This window comes from Bombus huntii, chromosome 1, assembly GCF_024542735.1.
Source record: "Bombus huntii isolate Logan2020A chromosome 1, iyBomHunt1.1, whole genome shotgun sequence".
Classification (NCBI taxonomy): Eukaryota; Metazoa; Arthropoda; class Insecta; order Hymenoptera; family Apidae; genus Bombus; species Bombus huntii.
Window position 1 is genome coordinate 2,871,206 of NC_066238.1, and position 26,087 is coordinate 2,897,292.

Below are 26,087 nucleotides of genomic sequence, written 5' to 3' on the forward strand. Positions count from 1 at the left end.
AACGCTCTTCGTCTTCGTATTTTTTTTTTTTTTTTTTTTTTTTTTGTCGTTATTCACATGATCGAAGTGAAATTCGCTTCCTGATAATTCGCCTGAGGGCGAACGTCGCGTCAAAGAGGCTCGTTGCCATCTTCCGTCGTGACTTTGTTCTTTCTGAAAAATCATGGCGATTCCAACGTAAATCGAAGATTGGATATCGGCCAACGAACGGCGAACCGGCAGTCCGGTTTTTAGAGATGAAACTGTTGGCGGTGCTTGGCGCGCTCGTGATACAGTGCGCCGCGACAAAATCATGGAACAGCGACAGTAAGTGAAAGCGTTTGGTTCGATGATCGAAGTCACTTTCTTCTTTGCCCGTCAGATTATTCAGAGGAGACGTTCTTCGTGTTTGCCTGGATCGGTTACCTGAAACGTTTCTCTCTGATTGTGCTGATGCTGTCTGGTGTAGTTCTCTACTATATCCCGGAATCGCGACCGCGTAAGTAAGAAAACAAGTTTAAAGTGAAACGGAAGCTGGATGAAAGATTTATCTCCAGAAGCTCGACGATAATTTTATCTATTCCGATAAATCACTGTCACGCAGAATTCTAACGTGAAATCAGATGTCTATTTGTAAAGAGCGGTGGTCTTCGTTCAACGAATTACACTCGAGATAGACCAGAATCGTATTTAACGAATACGACAAAAAAAAAAAAAAAAAAAACGCTATGCAAGAAATTATACAAAATATTACAGTTAACGAATTACTCGCGTCAAGACTATATTTTTTAGCAATAGAAAGATAACTCGCATCTTTCGATTGACAGGATCGTGTATACCGGATTTGAGAACAAATCCAGCGATGCGTATGTGTGTAGATATAGTAATGCCAGAAGTGTTTTAGTATTTAAAGCCTACATATACGTAAACATTTACTCTGAAGTTTAAACGACTTCTTAGTAGATTTAAAAATTGTCAAAATATTTATATTTCAGACGCGCGCCGAATCTGCTACGCGTTGATCGATCTCACAGCGAATGGTTTGAAATCCGCTCTGAGTGCTCGGGAGAGTGAGTTCTTGTACGAGAAAATGAAATCCAAGTGCCATCGCGGCCGATACGAGCCATCGTCGGTCATAGAAAAGTATCTTTCGCAAGAAATTCAAGATGACGACGAGACTTTCGAACGACTCCAAAGAAATTACGCCAAGAAGTCGAAAATCTTCTTCGACGCGGACGATGTATTAGGGTTAGTATATACAGGGTGGTTGGTAACTGGTGGTGCGAGCGAAAAGGGGGTGAAAAAATTTTTTCTTTTTATTTTAATTTTTCCATCGAGACAACGATCTACAGTGAAAACAAAGCGTCAAACGAAAAATGTTTATTCTATATTTTCGACTTCTTTTTTTCTTGTAGAATCGCCCCCTTTCCGCTTGTACCACTAGTTACCAACCACCCTGTATATAGAATTATTTTCCATCGTTTTACAAAACGAAAGAAAGTAATTACAAAGATACCTTTCGCCAGAAAATAAATTCCTAACGACATGTTTATTCTAAATATGTTACTAAATACGTTATAGAGGCAAAGATAAGAAAAAAGGAAGCAAACTGTATAAAGACAATCGACTATCGCGTCAACGTCTTCGTAACGTGATTAAACACGAGCCATCTATGGAAATCGCTAAACCTGTCTATTTTTACTCCGACAAGATGAACGATGGCCAAAAATACCTGAAAACGAACGTGTCTGGTTCGAAACACTCTAACGAGTCAACAATGGAGAACTACGCGCTTTTAATCAGGCAAGAGATACAATAAATCAGATCGAGCTTAACGATATAACGTTTGTCAAGTTATTTTATTTAATAATAAATTTATTCGTCACAGCGGCAGTCCACAGCAACTGGCAATGTTCGATGAAAAATACGAAAAGGATGACATGGTGATCGTTGAAGATCCTTACGTGAGAGTGGATTATAGGGAATGTGGTACATCCACCGATAAACTATCGTCGAAAGCTGAAGCTTCGAGTTCGGAACAAGAGGGACCTACCAGAGATCATAACGAGCAGGTAATAGACTTGGTAATACGAAACACTTAGAAATTTCGCGTTTTTACGGAAGACGTAACAGATCGATTGACAAATTTTCATAAATATAGGAAATAGAAACGTACGTGAAAGAAGTTGAATTTAATTCGACGTCGGAAGGCAATGGTTCACGGTACTCTGTTGATAAATCGTTGTATCGAACAAGCCAATATCAGTGCGGCGGTGAGTGTTGCGGGAGCAACGGGTGCTCCATATCGTCAGCAAACTTGAGTAACAGAGCAAACGTTACATCCAACTCGTCGGTTGATGCAAAGAATGCTTTAAAGTAAATGACACACCGTACAACGTGACAAATGTTAATGGGAATATCGTAATTCCATAAAGCGTCGTTTAAGATCGTCTCGAAGCGTGGTGACTACGAAACTGCAGAAAAAGATCGAAGACAGCGCGGAACACTTGTATACGGTCGATTATACGAACTATAATTACGTAGGCGAACGTCCTATGAAGCAAATCAATTCGAATAATAATCGCAAAGTAGATTTTCGCAGAGAACACGTAAATGGCTACGAAGTAGGTACACGAGTAATCGATTGTTTCTATAATAAATAAACTACCCTATCTATAATAAATATTGGCAGTGTTTTGAGAACATTTTCTATTTTACTATTAGTAACTTTGTATTTTGTTTGCGTTTGTCAGAAACACGAAGGAAATGGACGCTCGCATGAAAATATAGCAAACACTCGAAGAAAAAAGCCTAGAAACGAATCGACACAGTTCTGTTCTAACGACGGTTTTTACCTCACCGATCGAGGAGGGGAAGCGGACGATGAAAATTCTCAACACGGAGAACGAGTGACTAGGAAGCACGATCTCGATGAGAAACCTCAAAGAGAAAATCCCTTGTGCGAAAAATGTTCGAACGACTCCGAAGTCTTCGATTACTACAATGACATTTACATGGAACCAAACTTAAATAGTAGGTTCAAGTACTTTTCTCTTGAGTTGTTACGACTGAGAAATATAAGTTACTTGACCTTTACGTTGCGAAATTGCCGTATAAATTTCTATTTCTACTTTCGAGATACGTGTATCAATTTCAGAACAGAAAAGAATTTTCCAATTCCTTTTTATCGTATTGCTCTTTTGCATTTTTTATATGACTAGCCAATATCGTCAATTTTCCTAGTGAAAGAGAATAAATTTTGAGAGAACGTGAATTAAAATCGAATTCTACGATAAATCACATTTATATCAGCGTCTGAACATGATCGAATATCGCGGCATAAAAGCTACGAATGGAAAAAGGGATAGTAAGAATAGACGATATAAAGGTATTCCGCGATGAATAAATTCGATGAACCAAATTATTTTAATGATTCAGATCAATTTAAGCCAGCTCTGCTACGAGCAGTAAACTGGATCTTCGGCGGTTGTCCGGAAGCTACGAGAAGAACGGCTTTGGAGCGTGACAAGGTCGGAAAGGAAGAGAGCCAAGGGTTAACCGACGAGTGGCTCCTCTAGCCAAGGACGTTAAACCTGTCGTCGTGTGAAACTCAGACCGTCGGCAAAACCGATACTCTGCCGCATCGAATAATCGCAATCTCGTTAATAAGCACATCGCGATCGCTCGATTTACGAACGATCGTAGAAATATCGTTTCTTCGTCGTGAAACCGCAATAAATTCGAAATATCGTTTCTTCGTTTATTTGTCTTATCTCGAACAGACGCGAAGTGCATAGCGTATGCTCGAAATAATAACCAAAGGATCGTTCTGTTCCACGAACTCGTCGATTTACAAACAGATTTTCGTTCGATTCCCACGACGCATCCGGAAGTGGTCGGTCGTGAAAATATCTCGTCGACTCATTTTACGAGACTGACCGTGGCACGTTCGTTAAGTCAATATTTATCACGATGCAGCGCCAATTGGTAAGCGAATCGTCGAACGTACAGAAAGCGGCCGAGTTTTTGAAACGCAAAACTTGCCGTTGGTGCGCGCTCTGGCTGCTGCCGGAAGTGGATATCGGTGCGTATATACGTGGCTTAAGAGCAATAAAGGAGGCCCGGACTCACGAGTCGCTAAAAGAGAATGGGGAGAGACAGTCGCGCGGAGACCAAGAAGCGCGTCGGATCACGCAACGGAACCGCGAAATTGTCAGGAAGCACGTGACTCGCTCGATATATGTACGTACAACGATACATTCGATCGAACGTTCCGTTTTTCTTGTCGTTTCGAGAACGCGTGGATTTTCCAATATCGATCCCTTCCGCCCTGTTTCGCGCGATTAACCGTACCTCTACTCCCTTCGCAACATCGTCTACGAAAAGGAAACTTCCAACGACTCGGATAGTAGGGACGAAAGTATCGTCGTGAGTTCACGTGCACGCTCGGCTCCTTTTTCCCTTCCGTTTAATACAAGAGCTCCAAGAGGGTCCGCGATGTCTGCCTGTCGTACGAGTTGATAGAAAGTGCGGCGAGGAATGCTGAAGGAACGGTACATCGGTGTGTTCTAGGCGACTGGTAAGTAAGTATGCGATGAAATAAAAATAACGCGGAGTTTTTAATAGTACGAGATATTGAAAGACGCGTGCAATACGATCGACCGATATCTTCATTTTTCATATGAAAATTATCTCCCTCTGCGTAATTCAAAAAAGAAGAAAAAAAGAAACCGAAGAAAAGAACGATCGAGGAGCTCGGAGCTAAAATTGGTAAAATTTGATGAAATTTCTAACTCGAAGGAACCGTGTATAATATTAAACTTTAATACGAGAAGCTCCGTATATTTCCAAATATCGAAAAATCTCACTGCTATTATGAAAGAACGTTATTACCATTTTTCTTTCCAACAAGTACGCGTCTTATTTATATCGTAATTTCCCGTATTCGTTTCATCTTTGGAAAGACGTATCCCGATTACTTGTCCACTGAGCTCGTCAATTATAAAAGGAAACATACGATAATTTATAAATATATACAGGAGTAAGAAATCTAAATATAAATTGTCTTAATCTTAATGTATGATAAATCGTTTATCAGGCGTTCAGGCGCACGATACGTGACCAAAACACGGTCATGTCTAAGCCAGCGAACTGGTTGATCCGTAACGAGACTTACGTGCCGCGGTGGTACATTGTTAGACGCCGGAGTAAATTCCTTGAATTCCACGGGACATGTGCGAACTGTTCTATTAATGTACCCATCGTCTCTTCCCTTCTCTTTCCAGACGACGACGTCCGTACACGCACCTCGATTCCCGCTCTTTCCATCGCGTTCGTTTCTCCTTTCTTCCATCGCATCCCTCTTCCTCTTCTTTCACCCGTAGCCGACGGAACAGGAGAGCACGGCGTATTTAAACTTTCGTTCGAAGGGGAACACGAGGCGAATGCCTCGGCCGATCGTCGCAGATGGTGCCGTTTCGATTTCGATGAAAGAGACACGGGACACCCGGTAAATGGAACCGCGTGTACTATATCCGAGAACGTCCACCGGAGTCTTAAGATCGGAATGTACAAATTAGTGATGGGTAAACGAGAGTAAACAGTAATTTCGTCCCAGAAACATCAAAACTATCATCCAATTTCTTCTCCGTATCTATCTTCGCGATTAAATTTGTTTATTCGTTGACAGCGGACTGGTATTATTAACCGTTCGTACGCGAATTTACAAACTTGGACTGCGTGTTTTCCTTGGCAGACGGAATCCTCGTATACGGACTCACCTGTGCCGGTATTCGAATGTCTTATACGAAATTCAAAGGTGTTATCGACATGGAAACCAGCCAAGGAAAGATGTAATCGTGACAAATTTTTGCTTGGTCGCTGGCCACGCACACGCGATCTCGCGTCACGGAAACGCGCCCTGTCTGTTCTACTCGTCCGCGACGCTTCTTCTGTCTTGCAATCACGCGTTACATGGTTTTGTTACACTTTGTGCAGTGACAAATGCGCGGAGTATGACGTCAAATGCGATTAGAGGTATTCGGAGGAAGAAGAGTTCGCTATGCGAGGTAAAGGTGGCCGTGATTGGAGCGCCTGGAGTTGGAAAAAGCGGTGGGTACAACGCCTTATCACTAAACTGCGGATATTCGTACAGATTCATATTTTTATAAACGCGATCAAAGGAACGAAATTTTTGCAGAAATTTGTTTCAACTACTGGAAAGTATAATAAAAGCGATACTCTGAATATCTCACATATTTTTGCGTATTACGCGCATTCTAGCAATCTCAAATTTCTCACGAATGCATAAAAATGCATAGTTTACTTGTTGTTTTACATTCATACTACATTCAGAAATATTCGAGCCGAGATCCGGCATTGTGTTCTGCTTGAGATCGAGAAATGGTCTACAACAATCGACGTTATTTATACTAATAGTTGTTTTGATACATTTGAATACGTTTTGCTATACCAGATGCCAAGTTTCGCTGGGATAGTTATGTAAAATCCGCTTTTACTTTTAGCACTGTTACTTCGTTTTCATCGGCTGGCGTGTTAGAATTCGACCGCTTTCCTCGCATTTTCACTCGACTCGCTTTCAACGCGGGCACGCTAACACACGCGGTAGCGCTTAATTTTGCTATAATGGTAACGGGCGTGACATTAACCGTAATCCTTTGCATACAGCACCATGCAGGAGCGCAATTAGAAAGTGTTACATTAAATAGATCGTAAGGATATCCCAAGGAAGAAGCTGTTTCTCCACGTTTTCCTGCGATGCATTTATACTATTGTTACGTTGATTGTCTTCCCTTGACTTTTTGCCTTGCAATACCGAATCACACTTATGGCATGAATTATCGATTAAATTCGACGAAAGCGAGATTTACCATCGTATCGAAGATCAATTTCAACTCTGATGCTACTTCGAATTACAAGACTGTAAATTACTAGATACGGAAGTTCAGCACTGAATGTCTTTTAGACTTTGAGAAAAATTTGTTTTTGTCAATTATTAATGTAGATTAACGTAGAGAATAATATAACAATGGAGACATATATTTTCTGATATCTTTGTAAATGTTACGCAACGCACTAAAACACGAAGCCAATTTATTTCTTAATTAATTAATAATTTGTAACGTTAAGTACGAGTGGGTTAAAACAAAGAATAATCAACTAATGTGGAAACGTATTGATTTGCCTGTTTTATACTTGTTAATAGAAATAGATCTTTCTTCGCGAGATAAAGTAATTATCCGCTAGGAATTAAATTATTTTCGTTAATATTCGTATAAAAACGATCGCTGAAAAGTATCTCAAGTACGATTGATTCAAGTACAAGTGCATGCGTCGCATATATCCACGCGTTAGGTGTGTTTGTGTGCGTATGATAAACGTGGTTGGGACCCTGAAAGGAGCCAACCGCGTGTATTTTTGGTAATGGCACGTGTAAAGCATAGGTGAGTACATAATTGGTTGGGCCCCAGCAACTGTACATTTCAAACTGACCGCAAACCACGCTCGCGTCCTATTTATAAAGTTTTATTTCAAAATTTCCTTGAATCGCGTTTTATAAACGATTAAACCGCCCTGTCAATTCCTCGCGAATAAACGAGAGACCAATGGTTTGTATATCTCGAAACAACGATGTATACTGTTTTCCCATACGATGTATACTTTCCATCGCATATACGTATTTTTAACTCGGCAAATAATTGCTCGGTTCGTTGAAAGACAGGGAACAAAGGCGATTCGTATAACGGAGTTGATCCGTGCAGAAAATTGGCACGAATAACCGGCGAACTTTTAATGATCCACACGAGGGAAAGCGCCGAAACGATGTTGGTCTAAGGACTCGAACGCAAATACACGGATTAGCAATAAATTTGTTTTCCACGAAATGTTCAGGTGGTCCTGTCAATCATGAAATAAAGCACACCGCAGAATCTTGGGTGAACGTTCAGGAACGTCAGTCTGCGGTCAGTTTTGCCATTTTAGCTACCTTTAAAACTCGAGTATTCTGTATGAAAAAATCAACGTTTCGGTTTTCACACTTTTCACGAATCAATGTTTCATCTCTGTAAATAAAAATTCCTCGCAACGCTATCAAAAATTGATAAATCCATTCGATTGCTGGCTAGCCGACTCCAATTCGACTTGTTCGCGGCGCTTATAAAACAGGTCACTTTTCATTGAACTTAAGACGAAACACACCATGGTGACGTTTAACGCGTGTACAAGGTTTTGTGGCGCCGTGGCAGGTTCGAGTTCGAGGTAAAAATAGTGTGGTGTGCCTCGAAGCGGGTCACTAGGCTGTAGCTCTCGTTTCTCTCGATTGAATCACGATATGTCGGAACGCGTGCATCGTATCGAGCAAGATCCCGTACGTTCTCACAATATCAGGTGGAAAATGATTTCGACTGATCCAAAATGGAGGAAAGTCTGCAAATTCGGTTGTCTGCATTTCCTATAAATCAAATATAAAATCAATAACAGAATATGGCGTACTACATTCTTCTTTTGTAAACAAAAAACAATTACTTTACATTTAGAACAATTTTTATACGTCAGACAGCAGAGGAATCGACGTAAATAGGACGCACGATGAAAGAAAGCATAGGTTGACAACTTTCTAACAAGCGTGTGCATGGAATTTGTATTGATGACATTTGTATTGATTTGTATTAATGGCGATCTAATAAGTGTCACGCTCGTGGATAAGCACGATAATAAAGAAAAGTTATACAGATACTAATAGAAACAGAATCAAACGCGACTACTACTGTGTGTTTTAACAAATAATTACATAGAGTGAGTCACGATCATTTCTAGATTACGTAGAACAATAACGTTTCAACAACGTTTCAACAACGTGTATTGTTCTTAAATTCCAGCATTGACAGTGCGGTTTCTAACAAGGAGATACATCGGGGAATATGATCACCAGTCGGGTAAGGAACATCTCGATTTACGAACTCGTGGCCAATAGGATGCGGTTACTCGATGCGGTATAAATTACGATGAAATGTGAATAGAGTGGACAATAGACCGATGAATTTTTTTGAAAAATTGCCAACAACCGGCGTGGCACCTCAGGGACCGCCTATACTCTCCCTGCGCGTATCTCGGTCCGCGTCTGATCTAAATTTATCGAAAACGAATTTGACACTAGACAGGACTGGTACTAATGCGAGGTTGATACTCGAACAAAACTTGTTTTTTTGTACAAATACAGAGACGCGGACAGGATGAGCAAGCAGCTTCTCTGCGAGCACGTGTTCCCACCGAGATCTAAAACTAGACTGGGCTGGAAAGATCTACTTAACGATCGCGATAGATACCTGATCTTTCTGTTGCAACGCGTTCTCGTGGAGAAAATTTATTACACAATTTTTCCGTTGCCGCATCGAGGATGCTGATCGTTTCGAATCGTCTAACATTTATCGACACAAGTTATGATTCGCATTAAAAGAATCTTCCGATCGTTCTTTTCATTCTTGTCTTTTCTTCTTTTTTTTCAGAAAACAGATATAAACACGAAGTGTTGGTCGACGGTGAACCGATCCTTTTCGAAATTTTGGACACCTGCCCGAAGGTAACGTATTTATCGATGATCGTAATGATCTATGTACATTTGCCGAGACGATTTCATTCATGGTCGAAAGCAAATCAAATTCTTTCATGCTTTTCTTGCGTCCTGTTACAGAGCGAAGATGAATTACCTTCCACGGAAACTGTACAGTGGGCGGATGGATTACTTTTAGTCTATTCGATAACCGACAGGGGTTCTTTCAATTTCGTGAGAAAGGCGAAGGAAACGCTGGCGGTGGTTGATCCCGAAGCCACGATGCCCCTCGCTTTGGTCGGAAACAAAGCCGACATGGTTCATTTGCGGCAAGTTAGCACCGAAGAGGGAGAAATACTTGCGAAAGATTTTGAATGTTGGTTCAGTGAAGTGTCTGCCGCGGAACAGGTATGCTTCTAATCTTATTATTAGTTAGAAACAAAGTTTCGTACATAAATTTTATTACCGAAGTGTAATATGGTTTCTTAGGTCACACAAGTTGCTGAATCTTTCCATGAACTGTGTCGAGAAGTTCTGGCAGCTAGAAGAAGGAATAAGCAATCTTTACTGGATAGAATGCTTGGTAGCAAAGCGACGCGTGCTTATTCACGAGGTAAAAGTGACTCGGCGCTTCCAAAAGATTAATACACGCGTAAAACCAGTTCATATCTACTTATATATATATATATATATATATATATATATATATATATATATTTATATATATATTTATATATATATATATATTTATATATATATATATCGTTTTATAAAATTTATATATATGTAAATTTTATAAAAGAAATGTTTAAAAAAAATTTATAATACAATCTTACGAATCAAAACTGAATGATACATAGCTTATCTATATATGTGTACTTGTTATTGAAAGTTTAATTACCAAAGATTTATGTAACATCGTGTAATGTTTTTTGACTTATATATATTATGTAAATCATATACAATACGTAAAGTTTAGAAGTTTCATATTATAATTTTGTCAACATGTAATGTAAACACAGTTTTTTAATATACTCCCGTGTTTTTTAATGGAAGAATTTATAGTTTTAATATCAATTAATGTATGTAAAAATTTGACGCAAGATATAAATATTTGAATCAAAATTTCACGTCCTATCTTGCTATAACATACATATGAAAATTGTATCTGTTCACTTTGTGAGGCTGATTACAAATGTAACCTACATGAGAATAGATTAGATAGATATGGAAACATGTAATATATATATAATTGATCTATATTTATTTTGTACTTACAATGAAATTATGACAATAAATATTTCTTATTTATTATATCACTGTGATATGTAACACTAACATGTTAACTCCAAAATAGACAATTTCTCTTACATAATGATCGTAAAAAGTTATGATAATAAAACATTCTTATCTCTCTTTTAACACTTAGGTCATAGATTTAGTTTCTTTACAAAATTTCAGGATCATTTCGTATTTATTTCGTATCATCGTACGTTTCTAAAACATCTGCTAAATGTTCGTTGTCTCTTGGTTTTTTGAACTGTTTTCTCTTACTAACAGGTTTCTTTCGTTTAATCGGGGCTGGTTTCTTGGGGCCATGATCCTGCATAGATCGTATTCCTTGTTTTTCTAAGTATTCATCGATTTTTTGATCATCCATTGCATCAACTGCAACAGCCCTCCACAACTTTTGAAATTCATCGTCTATTGGAAACTGTGCTGTTTTATCATTATAAAATACAATCTTTTTCTTGTCCAAGGGTCTTGTTATAAATAATATCTCATTTTGTAAACTCTAAAATTATTAGTTCATATTAAAATTGCTGACAAAACTGATATACTGTAATCAATTATATCGGTATCATCATGCTTCTACATACCTTTAAATGCTTATCACAGTGTGGCAGACTTTCTTGTATATCTTCTAATAGTATTCCACCAAGACCTTTTAAATCTTGTTGTTTTAATAATCTCAGTAAAGATTTTTTATCTTTAATTTTATACATAGCTTTGAATACAAATCTACCATCCGAAGTTACTTCTATCTTTGGGTTTTTAATGAGAGCTTCTGTTTGAAGCCATTGTTTTACCTAATGCAAGAATAGCGTTGTATCTTTATATTTTCACAAATTGTTTAACACGTTGACTGTCACGACACGCGTATTCGGGTGTCAGCAAAGATTCTGGTAGGGCCACGTAACCCGTATTCGGGTGTCGATTATTTGACTACTTACGAAAGATCGTCGTAGGTATTTGAAAAGATATTCCAGAGAACAAAGCTATTGAATTGTTATAAAAGTAATACGAAAATGGTTTATTAAAAAAATTATTTAGAATGTAAAACTTTAAAGCATTCTATACATAGCTGAAGTTGATTGGGACAATTTGGACAATAAGTTGTTGTTTTCTTAAAATTCTTTTGTGTCTTTGTTCGGTCCATTCAACATCTTTTATCATGCTGACTCCGTCAAAGAGAAGGATTTTTTGTATTTTCAAACAACCATAATAATTTTGTAGCTAATAACTCTCTAAATATTCTAATATTTATATTCTTCCTTGTTGCAATTTTGTAAACCATCAAAGCGTTTACAACAGAAATTCCCAGAAGGAGTTGAACGCCAAGTTTTCTGTACCATTTGATTCCTTTTCTAATTGTGGTGGCATAAGAAACCATTTGGTTGGAATAATCTATACCATACTTTCCTTCATTATATTCAACAACAGCTAGAGAGATCATTCTTGAGACCACCATTTGAGAGACCCGCATTACTAAAATATCGATGGGAGTACCTAGCAGAGAACGCTTGGTACTGCGGTACGCGTGGCTTTACGGAGATTTCATTGAAAACACGAGTGGCAGTCAACGTGTTAATGCATTATTAAACTTACCTTGGATCCAACATCTAATTGATTTGTTTCATCCAAGATTTCTTCTAACGTTAAAGGATGATCATCTCCTTCTTGATGCCTAGCTTTCATATGCTTTACTATTTTGGCTAACACACCAAATTTATATTGCGTACTGCCAGACATGGTTTTGTAGTTAACCATGTCTAGTTTGGGTCCGCTAGACACGGAGGATAGTTTTGGCTTTTTTTTGAATGGCTCATCTCGTGTGGTATCTTTCTCCTGTTCCTTCTTTCTTTTCTCCACCCTATAAGAACAAAATTTATTGCCTACAATATTGAACCAAACAAACAAACAATATTCTATCAAATTGTATATAAGTTATGTTTGAAATTTGTATCTATCTTTTTAATATCTTTTATCGTAATTTGTAATATCTTGCAATCTGCTTCGAATAATTCGTACATTTAAATTATTGCGTGAGCTTTACGACAAAATTTACGCAAATTCAATATTTGCTTTAAACATAACATATACTTTCTACAAAAGTTGAGGTTGGAAAAGAAAATTCACAGATAATACTCACGATGGTGTTGTAAGAGCTCTTTTCTTAAAGAGCTCTCGCTCTCTAAGCAATGCTGGATCCATTGTATTATAAAATTTCAATTGCACAAATGTTAAAATCTCAAATCTCCACTTTCCTTATGAACTATCACTTCTGTCACATTCTAAACGCATAATGAGTCATCTAACCATCTCATCATTCGTTCCATGTCCATAGCGTGAAATGAAACTATACTGCACATGCGCGCATTTGTTTTCGATAAATCGCTCCATAATTTCGATTACTCGATAATTTCGTTTCAATAGTTCAAATATCGAAATATGGCCGCATGAATAAAATAAAATGTCACGGTGAAATGTGCGTGCAATCTGAAAAGTGAACAAAATAAACGAATATATTAGGGGGTTACTTGAAAAGTTTGTTCCAATTTACATTTCGATTCGATATACATTTACTGAACTATATATTAGGTGCCATATTGTCTCACAACTTTTCTCCATCTTTCACGCATCTTGAATATTCAATCCTTCCAGAACCTCTCAGGTTTTTCGGTAAAATACTTTTCAGTATGATCTTTCGTGTTGACGAAATTCCTTAAAAATCGGAACGAATTTTCCAGGCAACCCAATATATATATAAATTATGTGAATACAGTGAATTTAAGTAGACTTATCAGATCGCGGGGTTCCGAATTATTCAGTTTCGATAATAATTTCGATGAATATGATACGTATCCTTGTTCTTCTACTGTCTTCTTGAATTTTACTCACACTATTTTCGTCTTTATCGAGACCTAACTGAACCGTCTACAATTCGTATATCAAATTCGACATCGATCGTCATAGTGAATTATGATTTTACGATTTTTTTGCAAGTATGAACGTTTTACGTGCTATAAAGTGGACATAATTCGCCAAAGTATTTTCACGCTCTTTGACGCCTGCGACGTTTTGCGAGCGACACAGCCGGCTTCCTTCATTTCGCACTTTACGAACGTCGCGTCAAAAGGGCAAAGTAACCGCTGCTTTAAGAGCAGTTCCTTCCACGAGCTTAAAAAGAGCCGACAGAAAGAACATATTGTTCTCATTGCGAAAGGTACTAACTTTTATATGAAGCGAAAATCGACGTTTTCCTTTGTCACGTAACACCGTGTTATTTTTACGCTTGATATTTGAATCTTATAAAATATATCCTGTATAAAATCTTTCATAATATATTCTATATAAAATGCTCGATTCTTGTAGAGTAGCTATAATATATATATATTTATATATTTATTCAGATTTCATTCCGTTAGATGCGTCAGAAATTTCCCGCCAATTTTATAACCGCCATGTTTATATAAACGGGAGTAAAATTATCGGCAACGTCGAACAGCCAGCACTTATTTTTTTTTTTTTTTTTTTTGTAAAAGCGTAATTTGCATCCGTACAAAGACAGTAACTATCCCAAAAGCTATCGCAATCTAGTGCAGCGTAAACATTTCGCGGGCGTGGTGCAAGAAATCACAGTTAGTCTGTGGCGTGGCTGGATCGTAGCAATTGCGCGCAAACATCGTGATCGTGAACAGCGGTCGAGAGGAGGGGGAGGGCTGGTAGGAGTGGTAGCAAAACAATTCGTTCGGTAACATAAACATCATTCCGAGCAGATTCGTAGCGTGTCACGATGTTTACATTCGATAACCCGCTCCATAACTTGTTATCACTTTCGCAGGAACGTTTGCCGTATTCCGTGTATGTCCGCACGTTCCATCTTTTTTATTCGGTTCGTACGTACCGACAGAGCAACGTTGGCTCCTGCGCATCGGTATTCGCGATAGAAAGTAACAGGAAATGCCGTACGTAGGGAACGCGCGCGGTGCGCTAGGGTCGTAACATGCGCGTTAAGCGTGCGCTCCCGGTTCTCGCAGACGAATGATAGAGAAGGAGGGAAAAAGTAGTTACGGGAGTGAGAGGGTGAAAAGAGGGCGCGAGGTAGAGAGGGTGTAGAACGGGGTTGGTTGGTGGAGATGGCACTGAGACCGGGATCTGTAGCAGGAGGAGAGCAGCAGAGGCCAGAGGAGGGAAGAAAGAGAGGGAAGACGAGGAGCGAAGGGTAGGGAAGAGAAGGGCGGTAGGGCTGGTTAAATGACGACTGGTCGTAGGCGCGGGGTGACGCGGGAGGGACACGAGAGCGTGGAAGAGAGGGATGCTGGGGCGGTTCAAGCGAGATCGAGTTCACGCCAAGTGGAGTACGGCAGTTTGTGTCAGACCACGGAGCACGGAAGATGCTCCCGGTTGTTTACGGAACGGGTGGACCACCCTCGTCGCGGCGACGACGCCGCGCCACGATTTTTCTCGGTGTCGTGTCTTCTGCGCTTGGAAACACCAGGAACGTCGTGAGTTCTTCTTCGATCATCAGGCCGGCTTCCACTGCCACCATCATGACCACCGCTTTGGGCCTTTTAATGATCTTGCTGCCAGCAGCGTATCCGGACAAGATCTCCATCGGTGAGTGTAGCTATCGAGTGTTTTCTATCGAATCGCCCGAGTATTCCGTGGGCATGAAACACGCGTACGGGCGTCGTACGGCCAACGACAGAGGCACGTTGCGCGACATCGCTGGTCGAACGTTGTGCAACTGCTCCAACGGTTATGGAGGGTTGTTGCACTCGAGTCGACCCGTACGTGTCTATTCAACGCTGGCTGGAAGTAAATACTCCGCGTTCTTGATGTGCAGTTGCTACGGTCCGCGTGAAAGCTTTTGCACATGATTCTCTTTGACGACGTGAGAGCAGGTGAAAGGGGGAAGCAAGCGATGGTCGTGTAAATAACGTGTTTTTCATGCGATGAAAACGAACGAACGATCATCGTCGTCGTTCCTAGAATCCCCAGTGCTTCGAGTTTGATACGTTCGTTCGTTGGATAAACTAATATGTTTTCTTTTCTGTTTTTATGAAAATACGCGTAATCGCAGCGAAGTAAACAATCCAGGTAGAGTTCGAGACGGAAGCTCGTAGTTCTGTTGTTGTCCCCCGTCTTACATGCTATTTCTAGAAACAGTAAATAAAAATCAGTAGCGTTATTACAGTTTGTCGTGATTATGAAAACATTCACCGTCGAGTCTTTTCGGTTGAATTCGCAACGAAGGGAAATACGTTCCATTTGAAATGTTTATAAATCGCATGTACGAACGTTCTAGTCGTGACGACGTGCTTGTTATGCTTTATCACGTAGAATTATATTGTTATATCCATACGTACAATTGTTCGGAAAACAATAATGAAAAGAACGAATAATAAATTATAAAACGTATTAAATTCGCATTACGTATCCTTTTGTTAAGTGGCCTCATACATACGAAGTATTATTTCATTGCATGCTTTTAATTAAACATCGATTTCAGTAATACAAAGCAAAATTATTACTAATATAAATGTTACGATTTACGTTATTACTATTTTTTTTCCGTTACGCTAAATTAGTATTTGCCTCTGTGTTTACGAGGGAATAGATTCGAGTAAACCATCTGATAGCGAAATCATGAAATGCAAACCCGTGATAGAATTGTACCGATTGATCAATCCATCATTGGTTACGTTTCTGGTTGAAATAACCACGATTAAAAAAATATTCGCTATTTATCTCAAAATCATTGGTTGAACAGAATACTGAAAAGTTTTAAAATACTGAGCACGTTTTTCGAAACCCGCGGCGTTTATCCGATGTCATAACAGGCATACAATTTGTTTCTTTAATTTCCTACGAACGAAAATCATCATAAATCTAAATATATTGAAATTCAATTATCAAATAGCATACATACACAAGTATCTACATAAATCGTTTCGGTACCACCAATTAAAATAATTTTCTCGAAATCGAAATCTTTACGTCGAAGTTTCAACTTAATTAAGCTGAGTTTAAAGTTATTTCATATAACGTTATAGCAACCCTAATATTAACTCTGCCACCGAATGACGCCATCGTACATATAGACGCTTGGGAGCGTAAGTTTGAACGACACGTTTGTGAGCACACAAAGTGCGCGTAATTAAACAAGGAAACGGGGAATACGTTAAAAAATATTCGCAATAGGAAATAGGGAGAAACATGATAAATCACATTTTTCGTTTTTACAGTAGAACCGTAGAGCAGTGGTATGATACTTAACGTGTTAATTAATTCGATATTATCGATACTGTGTTTTTATTTGGTTTTCCAGATTAAATATACTTGTCATTTGCTCGAAGAATACTTATTATTTATTATTATTACGAAATTATATTGTTCATTTCATGGAAGATTTCGTAGATTTAATAGTTAGTTTTAAGAGACGTGCATTTATGGATTTATCAGGTTAGCCCTCTTTTTAATTTTTATATTGCCACACAGTGATAGTTTCAAGTATCCACCGTATTAACACTTTATCGATCAAACATTTATCGCGAACAATAAAAATTTAATAAAACATTAACGTCTATCGCACGTCATATTTTGTTTCCGTTACTTTTATGAATCTTTAATAATACAATATATTTTTATTATAAACATTACTTTGAGATTTCTTTCTGTTGACCAAGCACATCGGTTACGCGTTCATTTATTTCGCAGCTAAAAATTAAATCCAGATTAATCTTAAAGCGTCGCACGTATGTGGCGCTGGTCAAGCGTACGCGTTAAAGAGGCTTTGGTTATTATTCCTACATTATTGATTTAACATAATTCAAATTACATATTACTTGAAATCCTTATGTCTTCGCAATATTCCATTATTAAAGCGTTAAAATTAGCCAGGTACCAATATCGAAATCAGAATATCAAAAAGATCAAAATACACGTGAACCAGACTCAAACTATACAAACTATTTCTCACCTATGGTCTTCGATTCTTATCTAGAGGGTATCCTCTCAAAAAGTTTCATTCCCCACAGAATTTGCCGGAAACATTCTTCCGTCTGTCCCTTACTCTACTTACTCTACGTACTCTCTTTCCCCTCTTCCTTCTTAATGCCAATAATTTCCCGGTGGGATTCAAAAATCGGTCATCAATGTCTCGCTCGACGGAGAAGCGTGATATTCGGTTAAAAGCCTGCTAGATTACCGTCAATGCGCATCTCAGCTGCGTAACGCTAGAAGTTGTGGGAAATGACTATGGAGAGAAGGAAAGCGTGGCGGCCGCGGGTGAAAACGCCGTGGGCAAGGGTAAGACGGAGAAGAAGCGAGCGAGATGTCTCGCGCGAGGGTGGAAAGGGAACGGAGAAAGTGGACGCGAGAGTGAGACGAACAAATACAGAAACAGTGGTTGATGTAAGAGGGCGCCGAGCAAGGGGAGGAAAGAATGCGCGAGAGACAGAGAACGAGGCGGAGGAAGAGAGGAACGTTGAGCGAAGAGTGAATGATGAATGCCTATAGAAATGGCGGTGTCTTTCTTCCACTCGTGTAGGTATGTAGGTAGAGAACTACCGGCTAAGTCGACGAAAAGGCGAGGAGGAGGTCGTGGCACGAGAGGTGGTGGTGACGTTGGAGGAGGATGAGGATAGTTGGAAGGTTCGTTGCCTTGCCAAGTTATACAGCGCACGGCGGCTTTCTTTGCTACTCGAAGGGCGCTCTCTACCACTTCACCACCACTCGCTCTGTATATTTTTACGGAATTATGCGAAAGACCGCGGCGAAAATATATCAACGGAACGCGTCATCGGTACTTGACCTCGCTTATGATACCCGTCCTCGCCCCTCGTCCACCCCGATTCACCCGAGTCGCTCGTTGCAGGGAGTTTTAAGAGAGTTCTCAGCCGATTCCTGGTCGACGTCACGTCGCACGTACATTACGTATTCCGATATAAATCGCCGGATTAAAATACACTTGCGGTGGATTGTTGTCCACGCGGTCGCGCCACGCGTACTTCCACGGTACGCTGTTTCTTCCAGTCTATCGGAATACTTGGTATGTTTGCCGAAAGAGACATATAAGAGTCGTAACTTCTGAAGAAATTCAATTGAGTATGTTGAATCTTAAGATGCAGAAGTTGGTGATTGAAGTGTACAATGTAAGATAAGTCGTCAATGGAAATAATTAGATTTCTTTATGACAAACACGATTTTCAAGTTTTATGCTGTACAAAATTTGTGTAAATGTAAATAATTATATTTACTATCTTTGTCATCGCGTTATACACGGTGTCTATATAAACAAAATTGTTTGCTGGGGATCATTAGCGTTCTCTGGTATACTTTAAAATTCAGGGGAACCAGTTCGGTCGTCAAGGGAAAGCTTGACGCGTCGGAGGTTCGTTTTCACCTCGTGTAGAGTGCACTGTGGCGGAATCGCGGTCAAGGTTCAACGTATAGAAGAGTAGACTTTTTAAGCAGTAGAACTTAATTGCGAATTTTACTTACGTCGTGTACGATGCTTTTACGCTGATGAACAAAGAAGACGCGAAAAAATTCCATTACACTCACTTTTCGTGGCAACCACCTCGGCTTTTTACCTTCCATACAACTTAAAAATTTTCAGTTACAAACAGTATTTCGTTATCTTAACGTTCCGAGCTCGTCCAATTAGCGCCAGCTTTTTTCGACAGAGCTTTCCAATGAAATTAGTCGAAATTTTAACATTAAATCCTTCGTAAAACGCGCGCTTTGTGAGATTTGTATTTTATTTGAAAATAAAATGCACCTTCTTCGTACTTGTCTTGTCTATCCACTAAAGACGCTTATACGGCGGACAAAGGAATCATATAGCCGTATTTCCCCATTGTACGCAAAGATCCATACTACATCAATTTGTTCGCACAAAGTAGGTACTATGAATACAAACACGACAATAATCCTGGCAAACATCATCCATAAAGCATTAAAAATCAGCGAATCCTTTTTGACATTTCATTTACTTTGATCTTTAACATTTGATTTTCATACTATACATATATATGGTACAAAGGTTACGGATGTAACACATAAATTACATTTTCTCTCTTGTATGCCACCATATACTTTAAAACTCTGTATGTTGTTAACCAATTCCACGTCAGATCTATCTTCGCATTTAACTTTAGCATTAAATATATGTTTTCGTCACCTTTCTGAATGCTTTAACGATATTAATAACTAATATCGGTTAAATTAAATTCACGTGGTAACTAAACTAATATTATTCGTTTCTTATAAGAACATCGTACGCTTATCACCAGTACCATTTTCAAGTTTATATCTTCAAATCTATCAGGTTGTTCCTTTTTTCCGCTGTATCATATTCAAATAGTTCTTCTTAGCATAAAAGTGTCATAATGATACACGTAAAATTAACAAAGATGGATTTATCATATTTTCCCGTGATCTTCGTATAGTACAATAGTTTTGTGCACGGTACAAGTGCACGTTGTCTTCTATTCGAATCGATCTGCTTGACGAATGCAAGGAACTCGTACTGTACCACGCAAGAAATGCGAATTTCTGCCAGTATTAAACGAAAATTCCAAAAATTCAGCACCGAAGTAGCTGCGAGACACTGGCGTGAATTATGTAGCGGTTCCTTCTCGAATCTCCGTGTCGACAAAATGGAATTAGAATGGCTATGGGGTGGTCGGGCGAAGTCTTTTGATTCGATGAGAACAGAAAATTTCTGTCTTCCAGCTGTGTTCATGCTGGCAACGTCTGGCAAGTAGCATCTCGAACGACGCGAGCAAAGGTACGATGCCTTTGTAGAGGAAGGTAGCGGTACCTACCACTCAAGCGACCTACCGTCCGACTAATGCGATTAATAGCACGCCCGCTATCAGACAAGAGAGACAGGGCGATGTGCTCGTAGCTTCTGTATCGTCGTGTTCATCATTGAAGAATTTCCCTCTCGCTGCTAGAACGCGCACGTTGCGACGAAATCGAATTTTACCGCGTTTCCCGGGCATTGGCTGGCGGAATGAATGCTCGATCGAGGTGTCTGTGGAAAAAAGTATTTTGCTGCTACTTCGTCACGGTAACTCTATGCATATGTATATACCGTTATGGATTATTTTCGAGTGGCGAGATTTACCTGTGAAATGGAAGAATTTTTAACGTAATCCTTAATGAATCCTTGATGTACGCGTCTCTTCCGAGATAACTACGTATCGAAAAAAAATGATCAATTTTAGAATTGGTTTTCGACTATATCGTTTGCGATTATAATGCTTTGATCTACGTTTTAGCGAAAGAAAATGTTACTTTTTATAAAGCTGAAAAGTATCATTTTTAATCGATGTAAAAGTATCACAACATAGGCTGTGTATGATGAATTTCAAATTACCGAACAAAATATTTCAACGTTACTACTTAGAAATACTAACTTACTATAGAAAATCTTTCAAATTATTATTCTTTACGTATTAATTTCTATAACGAAAAAGTAGGAATCGTGTAAGGTATATGTATACTTATATATACGTATCTACTACTTCAATGTACCTTGCTAACTCTCCAACTTTTAAAATGAATAAATCACTGGTAGAAATATATCCACGATGTGTCACGAATTCTTTAAGCCAAAGTTAAGATCTTCTTGTATATTACTATCGAAGTTTTTCTCAAAAAGTTGCGAACGAAACTCATATTCACGAGACGATTTCTGTTGTTTCGATTCATCAGACGAGTCCTAACGGTACAAATACCGTGGACGCGATTCGATTCCATACAGTTTATGAATCGGCACGGCGTTGTACCTGACCTTTCCTCGCGAATTATACTAATTCGCGCACAGAGTAATCCGTACAAAAGGTTGGCATTCTGAACGGCGAATGTCTCGGGTACCGATAGCATCCGAATGCCAATTTATTATTCACATAATCGGGCGCAATCGGACCGCGTTATTCGGCGGCCGTGTAATGCGAGACTGGCTCGGCTGTGTTTCTATAATTGATGCATTGGCTCCTCTATTAGAATGACAAAACCGCCGGCTCGTGTATGGCCATCGACGCATATTCTACTATGCTTGAACACGACGGCCAACCACGTGAGATATCTCTCTAAAGCGTGCTTTACAATATCGTCTGTATTCCTGCGAAGTTACTCGCCATTAAAGCCACCGATCTGGAGAAATCTGCCATCCAAGTTCACGGAATTACCTACAATTCACGAGACACGTCTTTTTAATAAGATTCATTAATTGCTTCGTTGGGGTTGGTTTCATCGCGGTCATTGAAATTGTTTACAATTTCGTTCAGTCGGTTACACTGCTACGATATTTGGAGATATAAAATTAATTGGATCGAGCGCGAGTCTGTATTTTATGAAATTGAAAGAAGCTTAGGCGATTATCATTTTTTCGAGGATAAAACAAAATTAGATGGCAGATTAGATTGCTTCGGAATATGTGGGTGTCGATTGAAAGGTAAACACAGTACACGGAAATAAAAAGAGACGTAATTTTATTCCTGTAGTTTTACACTTAAAGTCTTCGATTTGCAACATATCAACGGACAAGGACGAAGTGCTACGACAATTCAAATCACATATAATATCGAAAGGACTGAAACAACAGCGAATTCAAATAATATTTGCCAACTCTGAACAACAAGCTATTAATTAAAAATATTTATCAATACAAAGCTTAATATTTCGATCGTACGTTTCTTTGAATCTTCCTCTTATATTTATATTTTATTTGAAATTCACGTTACGCGTTCAAATTACGCGTAATATCTTCTATGAAAACAGGGGGAAATGTTAATGAGAGCATTCAGATATGTACTATCTCATGTAACACCCCAACGACCATTTACAACGTATCAACAGGAATTCCGAGCGTCGCTACGCTACAACAAAGCTTATTCCAGATACGACCAACTTATTCCCGCCATCCATGAAACCTGCTCTTGTCCTCGTGCAAGAGCGTATAACAGCTTTTTCGCCTGTATCATATAATCTTCTATCTCGTATCTTTGATCAAACACGCTCTACGATATACATACATCAAGTAGACATCATTGATAAATTTCTTGTTATAAAATGTATCTCCTCCCCAGTCTCGTTGAGTAACAACTCGAAGAAGAGCGAACGTTAACGTATCTGTATGCAGAAGAGCGAAATATTTATGTGAGAGCATTTTAAACGTGTTTCGACGTTCCGCAGTGTCGTTTCTGCTGTGTGATCGTCAGTGTCAATGGAACGTATATCTGTATCGGAAAATAATGTTACCCTACCATTGCACACGAGCTTTGCCGTATCGCGGAGGCGGAATACACCTGCCATTACGAGCAACGTAGCAATAGTACGTAGAAGCATCAGACACGACCAAGAGTAATCCGATATTACCGAGCCGCTTTTCCACATAGAGATGGGTATGTCTTCGGTGGAAAGCATCCTGAGGGTTTTCAGCCGATGTCGTCTTGCTGTTACGAAAGATACGTTCAGTGATGTAGCTGTACGATAGGTCATACATACGTCTTGTCTCACGGTCACTGTTGTCTCGCAAAGTGGTATTACATTTTTTCTATCCATTTTCCGGCATAGGATACCTTTCGAGAGAGACGAGAAATTCTTCTTCTTCAATTTGATCGAGTGACGTAGTTGTGACAAATTTTTTGCAAAACGTCCTTTATACGACTTGGTAATTCAAGTTACCGTTCGTATTCGTTGTTCGTTGTTACGTCACACGAGTGTTCCGTAATGGTCTTGCAGCGATTAACTACGCGAGATCGTTTTGTTAATTGAGACGACGAACAATTCGACGATCGACTATTTTATATTTCCACGTGCCCTGTCAAGACTCAAGACGAACGTTCGCGAAGGTGGAAGAGGTTTAAAAAATTTAAGGAAAGAGGCAAGAGGCAGAAAGATGATGGAAACAAATGGAGGGTAATTTCTTGATTTATCGAGGTGACTAGGTAGTAAATCCTTAGATGAAGCTCGAGCTGCTTCGTAGTTTTTATGTAAATTTATAGTCTTACGATATGTTCGATATACACTGCGTGTAAAAAGATTGCAAGAAGGGAGAACAATTAGAATTAAAAATACAGATGAAAACGACGAGATTGAAATAGAATTCTAACGAAAAGGGTGGAGTCGAAGGATAATTGGAATGTCCAAATGTAAGCATGTTTATCCATCGACGTTTGGTTTACGAGATGACTTTTACATTATACAATGCGGACATCAAAGCAATCCTAATGTTACACGACCGATGATTACACCTGGCATTAATCAAATAGGATTTTCAGTAGGCAAAGTGGCATGTACGTCGCCACTGTTTCCATATTAATTCGACTAGGGAATAACGTTATCTTCGACACTGACCCGCACACCATCCGCCGATTTGTGTTTGTTTAACGCGTCGCTACTCCAGCTGTATTTCTGACGCGTTACATTGAAATCTTGTGACTCGCAATTCTGCATAAAATGTCCGTGTAACGTCGAATTAACGTTGCCCCGTTTCCTTACAACGTAAGAGCAACGCGAAGAAAGATGAAAAGAATCTAGAATTTTTCTATCTTGGATATTTATCTCGCGAAAGAGATACTTCGCTTTGATGTTTTCACCGAGAACAGCGCGGGTCGTTACGAAACTCAAGCACGCAGTTACGCGACTCTCCGAAAAAGAAACTGTTTTTAGTCGCTTTTGCGGCTACGGTGTGTACGCCCGCGAAAAATTTTTACTCGAGATAAGCGTGTCATCGTACGAGAAAAAGACGAACCGGGGGAACAGCTAAAAAGGAAGAACAAGGCGACACAAGATAGAGAGAGAGAGAGAGACAGATTTTCAGGGTGTTAAAAAAAGAAAGGTCTGCGACCTTAAGGTCTTATAATATCCATCGAAAAAAACAAAAAGCTTGTAGTCAATGTAAATCACAAGAACGATACTTTGTACGTAAAATCATTCTTATTTAAGAGCATTCGACCTTGTAAATGAGTTTTACTTTTATTCTTCTGGCTAAGTACTATAAGCTCGTTAGACATCTTTTTTTTCATTCTTAATTATTAATGGATGTTAATAAAATAATATTCATATAATTCTTTCGCGTACGGTACAAGCGTCATCTCGCGCTCGAGTCGATCTACTTGATGAGCGCAAACAACTCGCGTTGTATTTAACGATACGGACGAATCTGAGGGAGCATTGAACGAAAATCCGCAGGGTTCACGAAGTTGAATAATTCAACGCTACTCGCGAGACACTAGTTGAATTATATAGCGATTCCTTCTCCGATCTTCACGTAGCCTCCCTTCTTTTTAACACTTTACATGTATGTATATGAAATTCACGAGTCGAAGTAAGAGGGTGTTCTTAGAAAATGATGCTTTAAGATCGTGCGATAACATCGTGTATCGACTGTCTGCGGAGCAGAGACAGGCTGGCTGCTACGAGGCAATGAAAAAAACGTGACGAAGGGGTGAATACTGAAGTAGAGAAACGGCGAATAGACGGACATAACGAGACACGGGGAGATAGATAAGTAGATAGACGTGTCGCAGCGAGGAAAGACGGAGAAGATAGCGAAATGGAGGAGGATGGTATAGGTGTAACTATATGAAGAAGAGATGGAAAGGGATAGAGATAGATATAAGACACGTTCGAGTCTTCCGAGGCAGAGACGGTGATTCTAAGAACGAAAGAGTAACGAAAAGAAATTGGAGAAGGGCTGAACAGGGATAGATATAGGGAGATAGAAGAGACGAAGTTAGAGTAGGATACAAGCAGAGAGATCGATGCTTGACTTCGTCGAGCTCGGATACTCTTCTCTCTATTCGACTTCCACAGCCAGCAGCTACGCCGTACAGCCATTTGCCAGCTTCTTCTTGGCCTGGAGATCCGGGACGGTTATTAAAACCTGCGTGGCTGAGCCGTTCGGTAACTGCCGCTGAGAACTTTTCCTTACTTTCGATTCTTTGGAATTTAATTAAAGTCGGGATAAGAAACGCAACCGGTCGGCTTCCGTCCGAAAGATCTTCCGATTTTTATACCAACATCCATTAAAAGATGTATCCGCGTTGGGCACGCGATGAATCCTAAATAATATAATAATAAGGTTTTGTTTGACGCGGATTAAAAGTTTCATAATTATAGACCAGGTTAATCTTAAGTTATTTTAGGTTCTTCTGACTTTTTAATGATATATGATGTTTCGCCTCTTCTCTTTTTTTGTGAAAATGAGGGATCTTTATATCTCGAAGGAATTAAA

The 26,087-nt window shown here is 39.3% G+C and overlaps 4 protein-coding genes across 10 annotated transcripts in view; 3 read left to right on the top strand and 1 right to left on the bottom strand.

Moving 5' to 3' along the window:
- Nucleotides 1-1,773: 1,773 nt before the first annotated feature.
- On the top strand, nt 1,774-2,758 carry LOC126872492 (uncharacterized). The gene is made up of 2 exons (XM_050632531.1): nt 1,774-2,051; nt 2,141-2,758. Exons 1-2 carry the CDS (start codon nt 1,890-1,892, stop codon nt 2,357-2,359), a joined length of 381 nt encoding a protein of 126 aa, XP_050488488.1. The 5' UTR covers nt 1,774-1,889; the 3' UTR covers nt 2,360-2,758.
- Nucleotides 2,759-4,080: 1,322 nt separating this feature from the next.
- On the top strand, nt 4,081-10,861 carry LOC126872437 (ras-related and estrogen-regulated growth inhibitor). Of its 5 annotated transcripts, none has more exons than XM_050632394.1 (6): nt 4,083-4,562; nt 5,977-6,090; nt 8,877-8,933; nt 9,504-9,577; nt 9,689-9,955; nt 10,037-10,861. In XM_050632394.1, coding segments are annotated over exons 1-6 (669 nt in total). In that variant the 5' UTR covers nt 4,083-4,561; the 3' UTR covers nt 10,193-10,861. The 5 variants fall into 5 exon arrangements, with proteins under 5 accessions (XP_050488375.1, XP_050488381.1, XP_050488351.1 ...); XM_050632410.1 differs by having other exon boundaries at nt 4,083-4,221; XM_050632402.1 differs by having other exon boundaries at nt 4,084-4,558.
- On the bottom strand, nt 7,023-13,182 carry LOC126872374 (general transcription factor IIE subunit 2). Of its 2 annotated transcripts, XR_007691956.1 has the most exons (5): nt 12,981-13,182; nt 12,437-12,701; nt 11,428-11,637; nt 10,826-11,342; nt 7,023-8,449 (listed from the first exon to the last, which is right to left on the bottom strand). XR_007691956.1 is itself a non-coding variant. In XM_050632259.1 (4 exons), exons 1-4 carry the CDS (start codon nt 13,040-13,042, stop codon nt 11,022-11,024), a joined length of 858 nt encoding a protein of 285 aa, XP_050488216.1. In that variant the 5' UTR covers nt 13,043-13,182; the 3' UTR covers nt 10,791-11,021. The 2 variants fall into 2 exon arrangements, 1 of the variants encoding a protein (XP_050488216.1); XM_050632259.1 differs by lacking the exon at nt 7,023-8,449 and having other exon boundaries at nt 10,791-11,342.
- A 1,965-nt stretch (nt 13,183-15,147) lies between these two features.
- LOC126871665 (glutamate receptor 1) overlaps nt 15,148-26,087 on the top strand; it is a 336,987-nt gene continuing 326,047 nt past the window's right edge. Inside the window, exon 1 of one of the 2 annotated variants that reach the window (XM_050630705.1) lies at nt 15,148-15,448. In XM_050630705.1, coding sequence (XP_050486662.1) covers nt 15,226-15,448 — 223 coding nt within the window. In that variant the 5' untranslated portion in view covers nt 15,148-15,225. The remainder of the gene's footprint in view (nt 15,449-26,087) is intronic. The other variant, XM_050630714.1, reaches the window with a different exon arrangement.